Below are 20,933 nucleotides of genomic sequence, written 5' to 3' on the forward strand. Positions count from 1 at the left end.
TGCAAAATACTGGGAACAATCTAAACAGGCACACAGGAGAGCAGTGGAATAAATCACTGTATAGCCACATAGTGGATCACTATGCAGCTGTGAAAAAGAATGTGAAAAAGAATGAGAATGAACTCTATGAACTGATGGACAGTGATTTCCAGGTCATACTGTTAAGTGAAAAAAAAAAAAAAAAGCAAAGCTCAAAAGACTATTTATGGAGATTCCTTAAAATATTAGGACTAAATCTACCATATGTATTATGGTCATGTAAAGTGTTGACATCAGGGCAGGTTGAGTGAAAAGTATATAACAACTCTCTGTACAGTTTTTATGATTTTTCTGTAAGTCTAACCACTAGTCTAACCATAGCTTCACCCATGTTAAGCTAACTGAGGGAATCTGAACTGGCAGGCTCTACTCTGCCTGTGTTAAGTATTACTTACAAACCAGCTCCACAAATAAAAGTTAATCCTCAATAATGGATCCTACAAACTGTTCCTCTTCATTTGCTTTTGGTTGTTCAGTCACTAAGTTGTGTCCTACTCTTTACAATCCCAGGGACTGCAGCATGCCAGGCTCCTCTGTCAGTGGGATTTCCCCGGCAAGAATACTGCAGTGGGTTGCTATTTCCTTCTCCTGTTTTTAACCCTAACTATAGCTCAGCTGATAAAGAATCCGCCTGCAATGCAAGAGACCCTGGTTTGATTCCTAGGTCGGGAAGATCCCCTGGAGAAGGGATAAGCTACCCACTCCAGTATTCTTGGGCTCCCCTGGTGGCTAAGCCGGTAAAGAACCCACCCACAATGCGGGAGATCTAGATTCAATTCCTGGGTTGGGAAGATTTCCTGGAGAAGGGAATGGCTACCCACTCCAGTATTCTGGCCTGGAGAACTTCATGGACTGTATATACATGGGGTGGCAAAGAGTCGGACATGACAGAGCAACTTTCACAACTAAGATAACGCGTATAGGCAGTGATTTTCTTTTTCTTTCTTCCTTTTTTTTTAAATCACAGGTAGAATGAGTTTCACATAACTGGTTTGTTGTTTTGTTGTTGTTTTAGTCGCTAAGTCGTGTCTGACTCTCTTGCAACCCCATGGGCTGTAGCCCACTAGGCTCCTCTGTCCTTGGGATTTCCCAGGCAAGAATACTGGAGTGGGTTGCCATTTCCTCCTCCAGGCGATCATCCCCACCAAGGATCAAACCCACGTCTCCTGCAGTGGCAGGTGGATTCTACACCATTGAGCCACCAGGGAACCCCCGTAATGGGTTTGTGTGAGTGCTCAGTCATGTCTGACTCTTGTGACCTCGTAGACTGGAGTCTGCTAGGCTCCTCTGTCCAAGGAATTTTCCAGACAAGAATACTGGTATAACTCTGATGGAAGTGGCCTAGTTTAAAAATTTAGAATTTTAGAGTCCTCAGATATAAACAAATGCCTATGTTTCTGGACCATTAGTACCTGGCCTATTTCTCATGCTTAAGAATAAAAGAGGAAGGGAGATGTTAGAACCGCAAAGCTATGTTCTACCCAATTTGTTAACATAAAAAATGTTCTATTTTAAAAGGCTGGTTCCTTACTTGGAGTATGCTGGAGAAACCCAGTAAGGGTTGTCCTCAGCCGCCTTGGCATGCCGCAAAATGGCTTCCCGGGGATTGCTGTCATCAGTTTTGTCCAAAGCAATGTTCTTCACAATGTATGAAGACAGAGTGCCTCCATGGGTTCCAACCCGGCCACCACGACCTGTTCCAAAGGGAAGAAAACAAATCAGGAACAGAGTGAGCATACAGTCTGGGCTTATCTGACAAGGTTGAAAATCCTTCACTGCTGGCTCCCAGGCTACAGGTTAAATGAATGACAGCGTAGGGTCAGGGATTCAGATTGACCTGATTTTTGACATTCCGTGAAGAATCAAGGTTTTAAGCATTCTGGGGCTTCTACAGACTTTGGTTTGAAGCACACTTAAGAGTACTTGAGTATCGTCCTTTCTGCTTTCATTTAAGGTAATCACAACCGAAGTGGAACATCACCAAAGCTCAACTTCCCCATAATATTTTAAAATACAAACATGTTTTTATTATGCTTTAGTTGCCTATTTTACACAATGACAGCAATGTAGGAAGAAATACAAACAGTTTGCCATGTATATGCCTTAAAAAATTCTTCAGGCATGAATACATGAAATTCAATTAATAAAAATAACCAACAATCATTAGATGCTATTTTAGTTTTAAATAAGAATATCTTAGGGCTTGCCATCTTCCAAGGACCTTGTAGGAAAGAAAACAAGTAAGATGAATGGACTGATTGACATTATTTTACTATATGTAATGGCTCTTGACAGGAAGCTTCACCTGGGCAGGAATTTGTTCCCCACTGAACCCTCAACTGCTAGCCTGGTTCCCAGTACTCAAAAGACATATGACTTTTCAAGGAGGTTAAAAAGAGAAAAAAAGACAAAACACCACATGAAAAGTCAAGTAGCACTAAAAGAGTAATTTCATCAGGCAGGAAATAATTGCCAGAGAATGTGTATGGCCAGTAACTTTATATCAGTAGCACTTAGAAGAAGAAAAGAACTCTTCAGGCTGATGCAGGAAGGGGATCTATAGGAAGAAATACATCCAATTTGGGAGAAGTCAGAAGACAGAGAAGGTTATTTTCAATGAACGGAATAGTTCAAATACAAAAGTACAGAAAGAGGGAAGTTCAAAGGGCATTTGGGGGCAGGAATGAACCAACAGTCATATCAGAAGATTGGAGCAGGAGAGAGGTGAGGTGTAAAGCTCAAACACGGCTGAGAGTCAGACTGTAGAGAACTGAATCTCTGGGCACGCAACTGGACAGTGCACAGCTTCTGAAGATGTGGGGGCAGCAGCAATATGAAAACTACAGGAATTGGGAATAAAAGCTGTAAGACGAATGCAGGTAGCAGTAAGGAGAGAGAGCTGAGACAGTACCTAGTTACAAGGGCTTTTTAATAATCCAGGCAAGAATATTATACAGGAATTCTGATTAGAGGACGATGGCAGAGAAAATGGGGAAAAAACTGAGACTGGTATAGGAGATTTTTTTCAATGCTAAAGGGGCAGGCCAAAGACACAGAGGTCCAGAGGTCAGGTTCAGATGAATAAACAAGTCATAAGTGATATAAGCTTATGAACCTGGAACAAATGGAGACTGTGCAGCTGATAACAGAGAACGAGATTCTAGTAAAGGTGCGGCTGTATAATGGCCGACGCTGCCTTGCTTTCTTCTGGCCTTACTTTCTTAGAAACTCTAAGGATTTTTATTCATCTTCTAGGGAGATGGGCAGCTCTCTTTTAACAACGCAGAACTAAATGATGGCCTCTTTCTGCCTTTTGTGAACTCTAATCCAGCCTAAATTTCGGCCAAAGTATTCAGTGTTGAATTTTAAGCCAGTATGGTGAGCAGTGACTTAAACACTGAGTTCTAAGGAGCCCCAGAGCTCCAGTGAGGTCACCTAAAGGACTTGGAGACCAAGAAGAAAGGGCTCTGGGCTTTCTCTCTGCTTCAGCACAGCAGCTCCGTTTGCATCAGTTTTATGGGCTTCTGCATCAGTTCTTCAAGCAAAAAGTTCTGAGGCTAAAAGAAGGTGTTTGAAAAATCCTATTTAGTAAAAATCTCTGAAGACGGGTATCCAGGCCCAAAAGATCTTCCAAGTTCTGTCTCGATTACCCCACCCTGGCTCTCAATGACCCCCTCTGTGGGTCACTAGCTAGATCAGTCACCTGGGCCTGCAACAGGAGGTTCGGGTTTGTGAGACTTCAGGGGATCCAGTCTGTCCTTCTCCAGCTGTTTCCTTGTACTCCGTTGGCGAGGTTCGCGGAACATAGGCAAGGCATGAGCTAGGAGAAGTCACAGTTGAAAAATTTCATTATGATAATAACCCTTCCATCCAAAAACATAGCTAGAGCATGACTAAATGTAGATGAAATGGAAGTCGTAATGACGGCCTTCATCTAATAATAAAAGACAGTCTTACTGCAACCAATTAGCCAATTTCATTTGAGACCAGACACACTGTTCACCTCTCCTGGCAACTAATGGCGCTCAGGAAATACTGTCAAATACCGTCACGGAAACACTGATGAGGCTCCCCATGTACCAGACCATGGGCAGCAGTTAAACTTAACTTCTGTGGTTTTGACAAGAAACACTTAATGGGACTGCCTCTTACTTTTTTTCTTACAGGACCCAAACGTGAATAATGCCAACAGCTTGCTGTCAGCCTCGGTCTCCTCAGAGGCCTCATAAACACTGGAATCACTTCACACATTTCTGAAATGTGACCACCTCTCAGGAATGGTTGACAACACTGAACAACCAGAAGGGAGGGACACTTATCCCAGATAAACTGGGAGAGAGGCTGTCCTGAATGCACAGAGGTGACTGAATCTCCTGACGTGGTGACTTAACAGGGACTTATTCCTTTTTCAATGTGGTCGACAAAAAAATAAAAATCAGAGAGTAACATCTGTCCAGTTGCTCTTGGTTGTTCATTCAATGTCAGAATTAAGTTTCAGAATATAAAAGAAAATACAAATTTATGAGGGAAACAGTGTCATATTCTGGTGGAGAGGGGAAGACTACTGGGGAAAGAATTAAATATCTATTTATGAGCACAAAAAGTACCAGAATAATGTCTTTGAATGTTTATGTGCAAATTAAAACTTCTTTAAAAGAGAAAACTGGGGGAGAATTAAAATAATAATAAGGGTTTAAAGGAAATTTATAATGTGAATGACAGAAATAGCTATAACACCTGAAAAACACTTCTAATACCTGCCATCCTCAATGCACACTGCCAGCCTGGGCCAGGACCATATCACTCACCAGTAAATATGACTGCCTTGAGTTAGGGGAGCTGAGAAACACAGCCACCCATCACTCTGTTGGGCAATATGACACAACAGTATTTTTAGGAGAGGGAAAAATAGCTTTTCACTTCAAATGACTGCAGGAATTTAAGTAGGCCATGTGTAATTACATGAGCTAGACTGCTTCTGACACTGACTTTAACACTTCTATTCTTGCAAAAAAAATGCTATGGGATCTTTTTACTCATCACCAGCTCCAAGGGACTTGGTTTTATACAAGACCCACCACCAGGGAGAAAACCCAGCAGTGCAGCGCCCCCTGGGCTTGAGACTGAGCCACTGAGAAAGTCCACAGGGACACCTGCTAACAGCAATTGCTATTGCATCTGAGATCTTTCTAGCCGCTACCCTTGGCAGGTTTGAGACTGTGACCCTGGGAAACAAAAGTCTATCAGATTAACAAAGCTGTGTGACAAAGCTGAGAGACGCTGCCCTGTCCTGATAAGATTTCTGATTGTACCTCAGATAGTTCATTTTACATCTGAAGGTCTCTGGATCAATCTGTCACAGGGTCACAGAATTTAGGCTCTTCCTTTTGGAGTTGAAAGTTACATGAAGTAACCCTGTCTCTGTGATGAGTCACAGAAGCTGAAGGAGTTTGCGATTACATGACTCCCCATCCTAAACACGTGAATAGGGTATTTTTTAATATATGCCTGAACTTGGAGGGCTTTTTCTGTCTCTAAAGCCATGAGATCAACAGCACACTAGAACAGAAGACAGATGCGTGACAGAGAGACCATGCTAACAACTTACGGGTGATGATGTAGTCCTGGGTTAGAGTCTCTGCTTGCTTCGCCTTCCGCTGGGTTTTAACTACACATAATTTCGCTCCCCTGAGAGGAGTTAAAGCAAATTATTTCCTTTATTTGGTCTTAGAAACAGAAAGTCAATGTCAAAAGCATTAGACACTTTTCAGGAACACACTATACACACCAACTCACCAAGTCCTTGACTTTCTAAGGACTGGCAACAGATGGAGCCCTTGGTGATAAGAGATTAAACATATGGAAGGCAAGTCTTTGCATCAGTGGTTACTACTGTGTGAGAGGGTTAGAAAGGTAACTGGAAAACAAAAGGCTAGTTTAAAAAATCTATAGAAATAACCTAAAATTAAGATCTTAAAGAGATATTAACATTAATCAACCTTTTCACCCTAAAGGTCACAGGGTTCAAATTTTAGTTTATGGCTCAGATGAAAGCAACCTGGGTGGTCTACAGCCCAAGTGGCATCTGTCCACATCTCAAACACAAGAGTACAAGTGTCTGGATCCAAGTCAGCTTGGCAGGATTGCCAAGGGGCTACAGCCCAAGAATGTGTGGGATTAACCAAAAGTGTGCTTAGAATGTTTCACTCTCCTTAGCAACAATGAGTATCCCTTTTAGGAGAGACAAATACAAGTAAGTAAATTTTTTAAAAGAGTCCAAAGATAGTGCCTTCTAAAGGGTGCTATCAAATGGGGTTCACCATTTTCTCAAGTAAAATGGACCCCTTCCTTTCATCCTTACATTAGTATTTTTAATTTCTTTATTAAATAACAAACAAAATCCTATTTGTTCTTAAAGACCACAATATATAATTTTATTTTATAGGGCAAAGGTTCCAATTCCAGAAAATTCTGAAGGAAACAGGACTGTCTGCTTCTATGCAGAGCCAAACTATAGTCAATAAATACTCACTAATAGAGGACAGGCTTCCTTTCCCCCTAGAAGAATGTGGGACCCCACAACAGGTTTATGGGGGGACCCCAGTATATTTAGCATATGGAATTTTGTAATAGATATTCTAAAGAAACAGCTAGCTAATCACTTACTGTATCTTCATAGAGAGAAACAGACCATCTCTTTTGGATGGTGACACATTTACCTTTGTGCCCAAGGAAAAGAGAAATAACTGAGGTACTGACTGAGCCTCCAGTGAGTTTTCTAGGTCCTTGAAACACACTGGTATGCTTAAATTTGGCAATTGGGCAGATGTGGGGTAGAAGGGGACACTGTCTGTGGTGTCCTCCTCTGCTGGCAGAGTACAACTCTGCCAAACGTCCAAACGGTACCTGAGAAAAGCCCAAACAGAAAGGGAACAAAACAGACAAGCCGGTTCCATTTCCTGTGAGTGGTTCGTTCCCTGCTCTGCTAATCCCTTACATGCATCACTGTTAATGCCACTGTCCAGGATGGTATGCAGAGTGGGCAGGCCTTTCCCCTCCTTGCACTCAACATTTCAGCTAAAGAACTGCAAATCCCCAGGAAACTTTCACTTTGAATTCTGTATGGATCAAGGAGCTATCTAAATCCACTTTAAAGCACAATATGAGGAGTTTGAGGCTTTACTCTGGGCCAGCTGCATTTTCTAAAAGGGTGGATCCCCATCAAAGAGGGAAATAAATAAAAGCAGGGGTGAAAAAAAAGCCCTCCCCCCAGTTGTTGTCATCCATCTCAAACCGGCAACACTTATGAAATACCTCTGACTCTTGCTGGGGTCATAGTAGACTTTGGCCAGCCCGTTTCCAGTCCCCACCATGATCTGGTTCAGCTTTGGGTGCCACAGGCAGCGGACAACGCTCTAGAAAGGAAAAGGCATGGGAATCGTCTAAATGCGGCACAAATAAAGGGAAAGAAGACTCTGCTGGTACTTGGATGGCTAGTTTACCAAACTGAATGTCACCCTGATGATGACTTGTAGCTTTTAGGGCATTTTCTTCCAAACCACTGAGTTCTGATCTATCACATATTATCTCTGCGACACTCTATAAAAAAGCTGCCCCCTTCCTGCCTTCTCTCCTCTCCTTTTCGGACAGCATCAAAACCACGAAGCTGGGCCTTCCCAGCTCCGCTGTCATGTGAGGCTGGCATCTCGGAATGCTGAACCCACATAATGTGGTTCATTTTACCAGTGAAGCAGATTTAGATCTCAGCGATTCATGCTTTTATGCACACAGTATGCCCCTCTGGATAGCATATTGAGGCCAGGTGGTTACTATTTTTAGTTTACAAAGATCCAAATCTCATAAAGCTTTCTCAGGAACAACACACATTTGTGAACTATGAATAATATCTCCCTATCTGTGAGATTAACCAGCAGGACAATAGCAGAAGTAAAACAGAGATACGGAATATAAAGATGTGGTGTTAATCTGAACGAAAAGCAGGTTAGGAGAAGCTTCACTGGAAGAAGCTATGCTCCTGTGAATCATTACTGGTGAGGAAAATAACTGTTGTTCTGGGGTCAGAAAGAACTGCAAGTTCCCACTGAGAACTACAACCTGTTTTTAATTGTTGCTGAAATGAGAGGGCAGAGGTGGAAGAGATGGCAGGGATAGAATTAAGGGGTGGCGGGGAAGGAGGCTAAGGTTGGTAGGCAGAAATACCACGTTGGGTTCTGCAGATCTCACTATGATAGAACAAGAAATGAGTGGAAACATTAATTCAGCGATTATTAGGAATCTCTCACGTGCCAAGCAACGTACAAGGACTAATATGAAAGGGTACAATTAGATATTGCCATGTTACGTTCTAATATTAAAATGTAAATCATGGAATTTCTGTCTTCTAAATCTACCTTGGGCTGAATTTTTTTTTGGCTTCTTCTCCCCAACCATCTAGTTCTTTTGTTAAGATAGAATATCTGGTAATTTCTGCAATCCCTTTTGATAGAAATTCTGGCTTCCACTTGACTGGTTTAAAAGAAAAAATGCATGTAGTTAAATGGCTACAAAGCCCACTCTGAGATTCTGAGAAACTAACAGAGAAATGTAAGAAATGTGAAAGTGTCTGCAGAGCTTCTAATTCATGTCTGACAATATTCCAGAATAGCGGTTCTAGCACGGCTGAGCAGGGTTGAGATGTTCTATTGAAAAAATCAAACCACAGTAGCTGTGTTTATCCTACCATCAGGGGGAAAATTAAGGTAAACAGGCAGGTTTGTACAATTTTAAGTTTTCATCCCACAATTTTTTTTTAAACCTATAGTATCTGCTACTCAATGTCTACTAGCAAGTGCTAAAAGATGATAAAACATATACAATGGTGAGTGAATATTAATAGGAAAACTTGAAAATAGTAAATCATATATTTTCAGTAAAATGTGAAAGCAGTAAATTAAAGTTTAACGACTAGGGGGTAAGGTTACTGTCACCTTCGTGCATGTGCTCATGAAACTTACTTTACAGTGCATGTGTAGAAAAAGTCACACTTTTCTCCCAACAAAACTGCCTTGTTGGTAAGATGGAATTAAGTTTATCAGTAGTTCATGGTCTGCAAAGCACAGCCTGACTACAAGGTGCTCCATCGCTAAGACTAACCTGAGAACCAGGCCTAGACTACTGGAAATCTCTAGACGATCAAGGTCAGGTATGTGGAAACTTGAAAAGAGTCACAAACAACTTCACATCAAAGCTAGAATAAGCTCATCCAAGCCAATACTCATCTCCTTCAAGTCTTGGCTTAACTCATCACTATTCAGACCACCCTATTTGAAACTGCACCACACAACTCCCCTGATTTTCCTTGTTTTCATAGCATGTGTCACCTTTTTAACATAATATACAACTTACTGTTAATCGTGCGTCTAACATAATATATAACTTACTGTTCATTATGCTTACTGTCTGGGCTTCCCAGGTGGCACTAGTGGTAAAAGACCTCCTGTCAATGCAGGAGACCCAAGAGATGTGGGTTTGATCCCTTGGTCGGGAAGATCCCCTGAACGAGGGCACAGCAACCCACTCCAGCATTCTTGCCTGGAGAACCCCACAGATAAGAGCAGCCTGGCAGGCTCTGGTCTGTGGGGTCGCGCGGGGGCGGACACACTGAAGAGACTAAACACACACGCACACACGCTTCCTGTCTGCCTCCCCTACTAGAATACATGTTCTATACAGGCTACTTTTGGTCTGTTTTGTGTGGCCAAGGATCTCAAGTGCCTAGATTAGCGTCTGATAATAAATATTTGCTGCAGGAATGAATTAAAAGTTACAACTCATCCAACCTAAATAGATTGCTTTGCTAGGTGGGGTTGGAGACAGACAATTTTCAAGTTAAAATCATTACTGCCTATGGAAATAATTTGATTCCTCCAGATTTTTATTACACTCAAGTATCATACAAACACAGAGGGTTAGTTCCCCCCGCAGTGTGGGCCAGAAAAGAGGGATGAACAAGAGCCAGAGGGGCAAAAGAAGACAGTGAGAAGGGCTCTCAAGGGTCTTTAGAAATCTCAGCTGCCATAATTGGCCTCAGGACAATTTTAAGGACATAGTACTAAAGTTATTTTCCTTCCTTGGTTCTCTAGAGGTCTGGCTAAGCAGTCTAAGATTACTGGTTCTCAAATATGTTGTCAAGCGAGCAGGGTACAGAATTGGAAAAGATCCACAACATAGGCCTGATAAATTCCAAGACACCAGCCAAACAGGCAGTTTCCAGGGGCAGCAGGTTACTGTTACCCTCTCCGTCTACGCTGAGGGTGTAAATGTTAGAGAGAGGCAATGGCTGGGCCAACAGACCAACGTCTGACTGCTTTCCAGGGAGTCCAAGCTCAGGGCACTGCATCTCTATTCCCACTCTCAGTCTTTCCCTCCTGCGCCCTCACACGCACGTGACTGGGCAGCACAAGCTCTCATGGAGAAGCTCGTTCACCCTCCTTTTTACACGGAAGGAAGGAGAAGGCAAGTGAGCCCCCTCGAACTAAACAGTCATTCCAGAGCACCATCCACTGCGGTGGTGAGCCACCAAGCATCCAATGAGGGCGCTGGGAGCAGTCTGAGTTAGGCAAAAGATACTTAAGGCTCAATTACCCTAAGACTGGTTATTAATCAAATACTACCCGGATTCCAAAACATGGAATGAAGAAACAGAATTCAAAGTCAAAGGTGGGTGGGCTTTTTTTTTTGTTTATTAATATTTATTGTGTGTGTTTAGCTAACCTTTGTAAACTTTGCAGCTAATGCGGCTCCACACTTTGTCCTGTCAAGGAAATGCATCTTATAGCAGAGAGCTGGCCATCTGCCAAACCAAACAATCGCTGAGCAAGGCTAGGGAGCAAGCAGAGCTGCCCCGCTGCTAACTTGTCAAACACACATACTGGGTTTTACATAACAACAATGGGACACGCGCCTGCTAGAAGCCCAAGGAGCTATCTTAAGACAAATGAGCTACAGCTACTTAGAAAGAGTGCATTCACTTCATCCACCATCCTCTGTTCTTGAAGAGGTACTTCTGCGGCTGGGGGCTTGCCACATTCAGACAGACAGATTTACTGAGTAAGACAGCGAATGGAGGGCAGAGAACACATCTGAATTAAAGGACCAGAGGGAACCATCATGACAGGAGATCTACACAGACCAAAGAGAAAGCACTGGACTGCCAAGAACTAGATTCTGAAGTTAGTCTGCATATTTTAAATATAATGATTTGCTTTATTAAGTTGATAAAGGATTTTATTCTTACCCTGATCCACTTCATCTTACTAAAGCATTGTGGAACCACCACTGGCTTCCCCGAGCTACTTAAATTGAACCCCGTGCCAACATAAAGTTAAATTTAGCTTTTTGAACCAAAAGCTACTGTCATTTTAGATAATTTGGCGGTGCAGAGGAACCGCAGTCTGCCTCCAAAGTACTCAGCTCTAGCAGCAGCCAGAGAGTAACTGGTGCTAGAGATCGTGAGCAAGATGACAGGGCAGTAACCAGACTTTAAAGAGCTCAACATAGAGAGCTTTCTTCTCTGCAGAAGCCAAAGAAGAGAGAGGGGGGTGGAGCAGAGAAGAAGAAACACTCTGTGTACAAAAAGCAGTGTCAAGATTCCAAAACAGGAACTTTGGAATTACCCCTCTGCAAAAGTAAAAACGCCATAAAAACCCCAAATAATTTATTGCTGTGGTTTTTTGGTTTACTTGATGTGATGGAAGCAAATAAGAAGAGGAAGAAATCAATGAGAGAAATGAATTTGTATTTTAGGACACGGGTGGAAAGGAACTATCAGGTTATCTGCAACTTTATGTTATAAAAGTAGCTGACTCCTCACAACACTACACAACTAATGATCTCACCTCGATTTCACAAGAAGAAGAAACTGAGGCTTGTAGGAAGCAGGGTAACATTCTCAAGGTCACCGAAAACTTGTACACAGAGGAGCTGGGATGCTCAGGGAGGTTTTCCCGACTCCCATGCTCATTCCTTTATACCTCCTAATCATGCAAAGCTCTGTTTTAGAAGATGGGAAGGAAAAGACGCTGCAGATTTTAAATAATCTCCAAACCTACCTAACTCAGAAGAAGTCCTAGCAAGTTTATACTAAAAAGCAGATGATGATTACTAAAATCATAAAAGAAAAAGCCTGCTACTGCCCAGTTCACAAATGTTACTATAAAAGAAATCAATGCCTGCAGAACATCTTAGGTGTCAGTAATGCACATATCCAAACACCGCCCTTATTCAACTTCACACGCTAAAAGAAGCCCAGCACCCTTCCTAATTTTATATCTTAAACATGATCATGATGAAACACCCTTTCCTGATCCTTCCCAGCTGCTGACCCACACTGTAAAAGAAACTCCATCTGGTTTTTTCATGTTTGGTTTTTGTCATATAATACAAGAATGGATAAGCTAACTCACAGATTCCTTGGGAGAAGTATTTTCCAAAATTTTCAAAGGTAAGAGCCTCACACACTTCTGTGAAGGGGACTTTCACACAGTTTTGCACATGTGTGTAGAGGCAGTCTCATGGTCGTGCACGCCCTCAGGACTGCCCAATACATCTGGAAGGCCATGTATATGCTGATGCCCAAGTTTAAGAACACAGATCGAGATGTGCGTCCACAACGAAGAAAAAGAAGGCAGAAGAAAATGGAAAGGTACTGGTGGAAACATTTTCTTTGGATTTACACAAACCCAAGCTTTATTTCACAGAGAAAGAAAAACTGCTTTCCACATTAAAATACTGAACCAGATAGGCAGAAGAGTCAGTAGGAACGCTTTAAACTTTTCCAGGTTATTTGTCTGGTCCTCCTAAAGCCCTGCTTTTCCCAAACTTGGATTATTTTGCAGTATGCTTGGGCCATCGGGCTTAGTTTCACTCCTTTCAAGTTCAGGAAGCAAACCTGCTGAGTAAACCTTTGTCTACAATAAATAAGACTCCTCAACACCCACCTGATGTTTTTTTATTTTTATTTTTTATTTATTTATTTATTTATTTTTTCACCCACCTGATCTTCACGGAGATACCCCTCAAACAAAAATGATTAAAGACATTTTCTCTGCTCTTCTAAGTGAGCACGTGCCTATCCATTTTTTCCCCTCCACATTCCTCCAACTCTAAGGAAGTTCCATCAGAGGGCCAGACAGGTAGCAATTGTCACTCTTCGCTGAAAATCTTCTTAATCTCCCTTCTTCCCTGCCCCAAACAATTCTCTCTCTGATAAACCAGATAGAAGCCCAATGGTGAAAAGAAAATGTTGTGGCACTTTTATAAATGTAGGGATTGTTGAAAACAAGCAAACAAGGAAAAGCATTGCTCTATACCTGCCATAAATATCTGGTACAGATGCACAGATTATGCTTTTTGAAAAGAAAGTGAAAATGTCACTAGCTCAGTTGTCTGACTCTTTGGGACCCCATGGACCGAAGCCAGCCTCCTCTGTCCATGGAATTCTCTAGGCAAGAATACTGGAGTGGGTTGCCATTTCCTTCTCCAGGGGATCTTCCCAGGGATCAAACCCGGGTCGCCTGCACTGCAGGCAGATTCTTTACCATCTGAGCCACCAGGGAAGCCCTGGTGAAAACTTTTTGAAAACTGGCATTTAATTATCAAATTAAGTCCTATCAAACTCATGGAAAATACATTTATTAAAGTCAGTTTATTTACAGACTCTGTTCTAAAATTAAGGTAACTGTTAAAGCAGTAAAAATCTGGAAACTGGTAATTGTCCTTGGCACAAAATGAATCACATCTGTAGCTGATAATAAATTTGCCTAAAGAATTTCATCACGAGAAAAAGTTCTCAGAGAAAATGGAAGGTCTCTTGGGTAAGAAAATTAAATACAATCTTCTTCATCTAATTCAAAACACTAAATGGCAGTTTGCTCCAGTCTGCTATTTGAGAAGAACTTACAAAGGCAGAAAAAAAAAGCACAAATAATGACTGAAGAAATCTGATAATTATTTTGATTAATGACAGTCTAGGAGCAGGAAACAAATAGGTGGAGGGAAGTTAGAGTCCCCAGGGTGAGTGACGCCAGCGGTGGGTCAAGGCAAATACCCACCTAGAAGCACTCACTGCAGGCACATCCCCAAAATTCTCACAGAACTCCCTACTGGTGGGCACAGGATGGACCAAGTGTGCCGAGATATGGAGTCCTGGGGGGCTGAGACGGGCTAGGGCGCTATAGCCTCAGGCAAGTTAGCGCCAGCACAGAGTGGGTCTGTCTGTAATATCACACAGTACCTTCTGTTATGAGCACCAGGCTGTGAAAAAGCCTGGGAAGCACTGCCTAAGGCCATCTCTCTCGATCGAATCCACACAGACCCAGACCACTTTACCCTTCTTCATTTGGCAATAGTTTGAGATGGGCATAAAGATAATAAGCATAAATCTTTTCTTTATGTAAATAAACAAAGCACAAATGGATAGAGCTTTAAGTCCCTAACTAACTACTAGGCAGAAGATATATACGATCAGATCTTAGAAATCATCAAGCAAGTAAAACCAAAAAACTGTAGGAGAACCTGAGTCTTCAGAGATGAACCAACTACACAGGATATGTAAAGCACTATTTGTTTTAATATAGTATAGGTAAAGAAGTGTTACACATTATACTCTTTTATTGAGCCCTTTGTGGGGTGTCTCTAAACCCCTCATCATACAAGATGATCTAGCACTCCAGAAAAGGGGAAAACACTATCCTGGGACTATGAGTTAATTATAGAACTCTTTGTTTCCCACACTAATATGAATTGTGAAAGTCTGGCCAGAATTCTGATAGAACAGCTGGAAAACTTGTTACCAAAGAGCACTCATCAAATTCTGGTTGGGAGAGGGAAGTCTGCCATAGAAACTCCTACAAGACATGAAGTCCTTTACTTGGTCTTCTCTCAGTGGGGTGTGGTGTGGTGCTGGAGTTGGACTGCAGAGCCCTGTCATTGCTGTCTTATATGTTTATACGTGTTATAAAGAATAATGTGTCATTTTGAACATCGACAAAATTGACCTATCTACAAAATCAACCTCTCTCTTTTTTTGACATTTTATGGAGTCCAGTATGTTTCTCCTTCAGGGCTGTGTTATCTATTAGGTGAGTCTTCTTCCGGGTTTGTCATTTATGGCAATCCCATCTATACAAGGAAGTATATAGATCTGCTTAAATGCCAATTATATAAAACACCAAACTCTTGTGTAGAGAAGGAAAATAAAAAGTTTCTAATTAATCAAAAGGGAAACACTGACTATTTCTCTTGTTTTGAAGGACTACAAATAGAAGTAAAACAGTAACACAAACATTTCCTTAAGACTGCTGACACCAAGTAAGCAGAGGATGCCTTTTAATACAGCATGTTGCAGAGTTAAATGACACTAGAAAATGAATAAACTATGAAACTGAACAAGACCTTCTTTGACTCCTCATTCTTCAGTGATTTATGAAGCCTGAAGGAGGATCTGATAGGCTCTTCATAAGATCAGACCTGTCAACCTTAAAGGAAATCAGTCCTGAATATGCACTGGAAGGACTGATGCTGCAGTTGAAGCTCTAACACTTTGGCCACCTGATGCAAAGAACTGACTCCTTAGAAAAGACCCTGATGCTGGACAAGATTAAAGGCAGGAGGAGAAGGGGACGACAGAGGATGAGATGGTTGGATGGCATCGCCTACTCGATGGACTAGAGTTTGAGCAAGCTCTGGGAGTTGATGGACAGGGAAGCCTGGCATGCTGCAGTCGACGGGGTCACAAAGAGTCAGACACGACTGAGCAACTGAACTGAACTGAAATGAGATCGTTGTCAAATACATAACTATAGGAATAGACAACTCACTATAGGCTTTGAAACAGGATTCCTACAGTAAACATTATTTCAAAGAAGAGAATGTTGAATAGAAAATCTAAATACCCACTCCTGAACTAAGAGTCTACTGGTTAAATTTATAAACTGTTTTTTGAAAAGAGACTGGAAATAAGAACAGAAATGAGGCGATAAGCATATCAGAATTTGTCTTCTCTTCTAAGGAAGAATAATGACTGGACTTTTGATAAAATACAGTGACAAATTCCAACAAATAATTTTTACTTCAAAGCAGAGTGTGTTCTACAAAATAGGCCCAGGAAACAGATCATACTCATTAACAATATAACAACCAAAACAAATTATATTCATTACAGTTTTAGATTACCAGTATTTTAAGCATCCACAGTAAATTTGCTTCCTCTACTGAACTCAAAACATAGCTATTTTTAGTAAGACTGAAAAAGGATCATCTTAAGTTTTAAAGAAGCAGACAAAATCTGTACTTCTTTCATCGAATCTAAAAGAAAACATATTTATGTTCTGAAATTCCAAATTAATTAGAAAAAACTATTAATAAAAATCAAAAGCAAGAGAAGCTGGCATGGAATAGGCTATGATATTAAGTACCAATAAGAATATACTAAAATAAATATAATAAAAGGTAAAGCAAAATTAACAAATACATGTTCACCAAACACCTACTATGTGCCATATATTGTTCTAACTCTTTGGAATATAACATTCTGGCCATTCACATGGCACCAAGGAGCCCCCTTACTCCAATTTGCTCACTGGAGAATCTAGAAATGATTGAGAAAAGCATATCAAAGGTAAAACAGAAGTGTTGAGAAAATACAACCCACAAGAAAATGTTAAAATAACAATATCAACTAACTTTGGTTCACTTAGACAAGAGAAGACAGAACAGTAACTTTATAATCTTCAAGGAAACAGAGGATGTTGACCAGCTGTTTTCCAATTCCTTGAGGACTAGAGTAAAGGATGTGGGCTGTAAGCATGAGAATGTAGGCTAAAAGTAAAGGGGAAAAAAACAGCTGATGGTAATGAGAGTTTTTATAAACAGAAATGAACTCTTTAGGGAGGTTGTAAAATCTTCTGTCAAAAGTCTAATTTTCATATAAGAGAGCTGAGTCGTAGTCCTCAGGTAGGCAAGAAGATGGGCTCTGGACAACAATATTGAGACACTAAGCAAAAACAATTTGCCTGCAATGCAGGAGACCCTGGTTTGATTCCTGGGTCAGGAAGATCCCCTGGAGAGGGGATAGGCTACCCACTCCAGTATTCATGGGCTTCCCTGGTGGCTCAGATGGTAAAGAATCTACCTGCAATGTGGGAGACCTGGGTTTGGTCCCAGGTTGGGAAGATCCCCCAGAGGAAGGCATGGCAACCCACTCCAGTATTCTTGCCTGGAGAATCCCCATGGACAGAGGAGCCTGGCAGGCTACAGTCCAGGGCATCACAAAGTGTTGGACACAACTGAGTGACTAAGCACAAAGCAAAGTCACAATATGCCTGATGCCCCAGCTAATGAAGCAAAAGCCAGCAGCTCTGCTGTGGTACTTACATGAAGGGAACTTATCACCAGCATAGGAGAGGCGACTTGCACTAGGACCAGAGAGATCAATTTATTTCCTATAATGTGAATGTCCCTGCAAATGTGTGGTGGTCTTAGACAATTCCTCTTAGGCACATCTGCTGCAATTTGTACTATTTAACTATTTAAATACTATTTAAACACTGTATTTCATACAGTGTTTCCCATCATTGTTATCATTTTTTAATTAAAAAAAAATTTCCTGGTGCTGGGTGAAATAGAGGGATCACATTCCACTCTGTCTCTTTCTCTGAATGCAGTTATAAAACCCAAATTTGAGGATTTTGAAAAGTAAATAGGAGTAGGTGGACTGGGAAATTAGTCCAGAACTCAAACTACACTGAAGCAGCATCAAGTTTACTATTTCCCCCAATTCTGGTACTTCACCCTACCTCCTGGCCCCCTAAAAAAACTGTGATGAACAAAATATCAAAATTTTAAATTAAGACAGCCTCAATTCAACTCACTTTTCCTTTTGTCTCACTCAATATAGCTTGAAATAGTAGTGTTACTGTTCCCATTTTTATTTAGAGTTTTGGAATTTTACTTGTCATGAATTTTTCGCATTAATTTTATTTTTTATAATGTTGCATTAAAATGTTATTTTATTTTGATTACTGAGTTTTTTGATACCTTGAGTCTGACTCTAGTCCTGGCCCTGCCTCAACCTATAGCTCATTCTATCACACAAAAATTAGCTCAAAATAAACCACACACCCAAAAAGAACCACAGCAAACCATAAAACTTTTCCAAGAAAACACAGAAGAAAATCTGCATGAGCTGGGGTCAGTCAAGGAGTTCCTACATGTGACAGCAAAACTACATTCTATAAAAGAAGAAAAACTGATAATTTAGACTTTATCAAAATTAGTTTCCTTTGAGGGACTCTATTAGGAAAAAGAAAAAAACAAGCAATAGACCAGGAGAAAATATCCCAAGAACTTGGTATTGAGAATATATAAAAGACTCTCAAAATTAACACTAAGAAACAAACCTGATTTAAAACTGGGCAAAAGACTTGAACAGGCAGTTCACCCAGCAAGACACAATCACAGAAAATGAACACATGAAGATATTCAAGTCTCCCACGTTGCAGGCGGATTCTTTACCGCCTGAGCCACCAGGGAAGCCTATGAATGCTGGAGTGGGTAGCTTATCCTTTTCTCCAGGGGATCTTCCCTTAGGAACTGAACCAGGGTCTCCTGCACTGCAGGCAGATTCTTTACCAGTTGAGCTACCAGGGAAGCCCTCACTGGTCATTAGGAAAACACAAATTATAACTATGATGAGAAAGCATTTCAAATACCTGTTTGAATGTATAAGATAAAAATGTTACAATACAATGTTGGTGAGGATGCGGAGCAAGTAAAAAACACATATACTGTTGGTGGGAATGCAAAATAATAATGCTTATCTGAAGACGGCTTGGAAGTTTCTTATAAAAATAAATATACATTCATCATATGACCCAGCAAGCCTATTAGGTATTTGCCCTGGAGAAGTGAAAAACTATGTTCACACAATGAATGATTGTTATTGTTGTGGTTTAGTTGCTAAGTCATGTCCAACTCTTTTGCAACCCCATGGCCTGCCAGGTTTCTCTGTCCATGGGATTTCCCAGGCAAGAATATTAGAGTGGGTTGTCATTTCCTTCTCCAGGGGATCTTCCTGACCTAGGGATCTAACCTGTGTCTCCTGCATTACAGGCAGATTTTTTAGGGCTGAGCCACCAGGGAAGCCCACAAATGAATGCTTGCAACAGCTCTATCCAAAATCTCCCCAAATTAAAAATAATCAAATGTCCTTTAATAGATAAACAAACTGTGCTATATTCATACAGTGGAATACCACTCAGCAATAAAATGTTAACAAGTCAGTGATACGCACAACTGACCTCAATGAATCTCAAAGGATGCTGCTGAAAGAAGTTGATCTAAAAAGGTTACACACACTATGAGTCCATGTACATGACATTCTTGAAAAGTCAACACTAAAGGGATAAAGAACAGACCAATGAATAGCAGGGATAAGGAGCTGAGAGTGGGAGAGGGGTGAGAGTGTGACTACAGAGGGATGGCACAAAGGAGTGTTTGGGGGTGACAGAACTGTTCTGTATCCTGACTGTACTGATGGGACTACAGGAACCTATAGGGGCCAAAAATCACTTTAAAAATAATAATCAGTACTACTAAACTTGTTCCTTTCATTTTCCTTATGTGAAACATTTTAAGATTTGATAAGGTAGATGCTGGGCTTCCCTAGTGGCTCAGCAAGTGAAGAATCCACCTGCAATGCAGGAGACACAGGTTCAATCCCTGGGTCGGGAAGATCCCCTGGAGTAGGAAATGGCCACCCACTCCAGTATTCTTGCCTGGAAAATTCCAAGGACAGAGAGCCTGGTGGGCTACAGTCCGTCGCAAATAATCAGACGTGACTGAGCGACTAAACCACCACCACCACTAAGGTAGACATTAACAGTTAAACCACCGTGAAATTGGTGATTTCTTTCCTTTCTACTCAACTGCACTCTTTAAATCCTGAGAACTGCTATGCTGAAACATCCATAATATAATACTGTTAGGTGCAATGAGAAGTAATTTAATCACACCTTACAGACAGCAGTCTAGTGTCCTGTACACTGTGAGGTAAACTTAGCTGGAGATTCCAGCTGAGTTCCAGTCACTGTTAAAAATTGAACTCTGGCGTGTATGCTGCCTCTTTAAGGAAATTTCAAGAAAGGGTTTATTAAGTCTAATCACAAAAGTAGTAAAATCTCAATATTGTTTTTCCATTCTCTTTTCATTGCTAATTAAAGAAAATATTCTTACAGAAAGTGGCACTGACTGATCACTGTGCTTTATAGTAAAGCATTATCCTAGTTACCAGGCTGGAAGTTAGCTCAGGACCCAGGAAAAAGGCAGTACTGGAAAAAGAACCACGTAATTGCTATGCTGGCAAATGGACACTGAAACTCCATCATCCTCTATTTACTCCCAGGTTCCCTATCAAATATTAATATACCTCAGAAGGCCAGGAAATACACAGTGCACACACACCCTTTTTTGTTCCCAGTGAGCAAATGCTCAATAAACCTAGGTTGAGTATACTGTCGTATCATTTGGCAATGGGAGAAGAGACACATTTTATTAAACACAAACATACTGATCAGGATCCATCTAGAATTTACATTGTTTAATCTTCCCAAGTAAGTGAATTTCATTAAGCTGATATTGCTTTATTCAAAATAATACATAATTCAAAGCAACTGCTATTTCCTAGCCAACCAAGCAGCCTGATTGCTCTTTAATAAAAATCAGATAATGGAAAGCTAGTTTAACTCAAAGCCCATTTTTTTCCATTCCCTTGTGCTTCACATTAAAAAAGGTTTCACTGTATTTTAGAAAGCAGATAAATGCCAAATATAGTCTTT

The 20,933-nt window shown here is 40.9% G+C and overlaps 1 protein-coding gene across 2 annotated transcripts in view; it reads right to left on the bottom strand.

Annotated features, from left to right (window-relative positions):
* Positions 1 to 20,933, bottom strand: part of WDR70 (WD repeat domain 70) — a 275,928-nt gene that overhangs the window by 14,067 nt on the left and 240,928 nt on the right. For both annotated transcript variants that reach the window (XM_004017038.5, XM_027980102.3), the window contains 4 exons: positions 7,354 to 7,454; positions 5,648 to 5,727; positions 3,743 to 3,859; positions 1,571 to 1,733 (listed from right to left, as the gene is read on the bottom strand). In XM_004017038.5, the coding sequence (XP_004017087.1) occupies positions 1,571 to 1,733; positions 3,743 to 3,859; positions 5,648 to 5,727; positions 7,354 to 7,454 (461 nt within the window). The remainder of the gene's footprint in view (positions 1 to 1,570; positions 1,734 to 3,742; positions 3,860 to 5,647; positions 5,728 to 7,353; positions 7,455 to 20,933) is intronic.

The sequence above is a fragment of the Ovis aries genome, chromosome 16, assembly GCF_016772045.2.
Source record: "Ovis aries strain OAR_USU_Benz2616 breed Rambouillet chromosome 16, ARS-UI_Ramb_v3.0, whole genome shotgun sequence".
Classification (NCBI taxonomy): domain Eukaryota; kingdom Metazoa; phylum Chordata; class Mammalia; order Artiodactyla; family Bovidae; genus Ovis; species Ovis aries.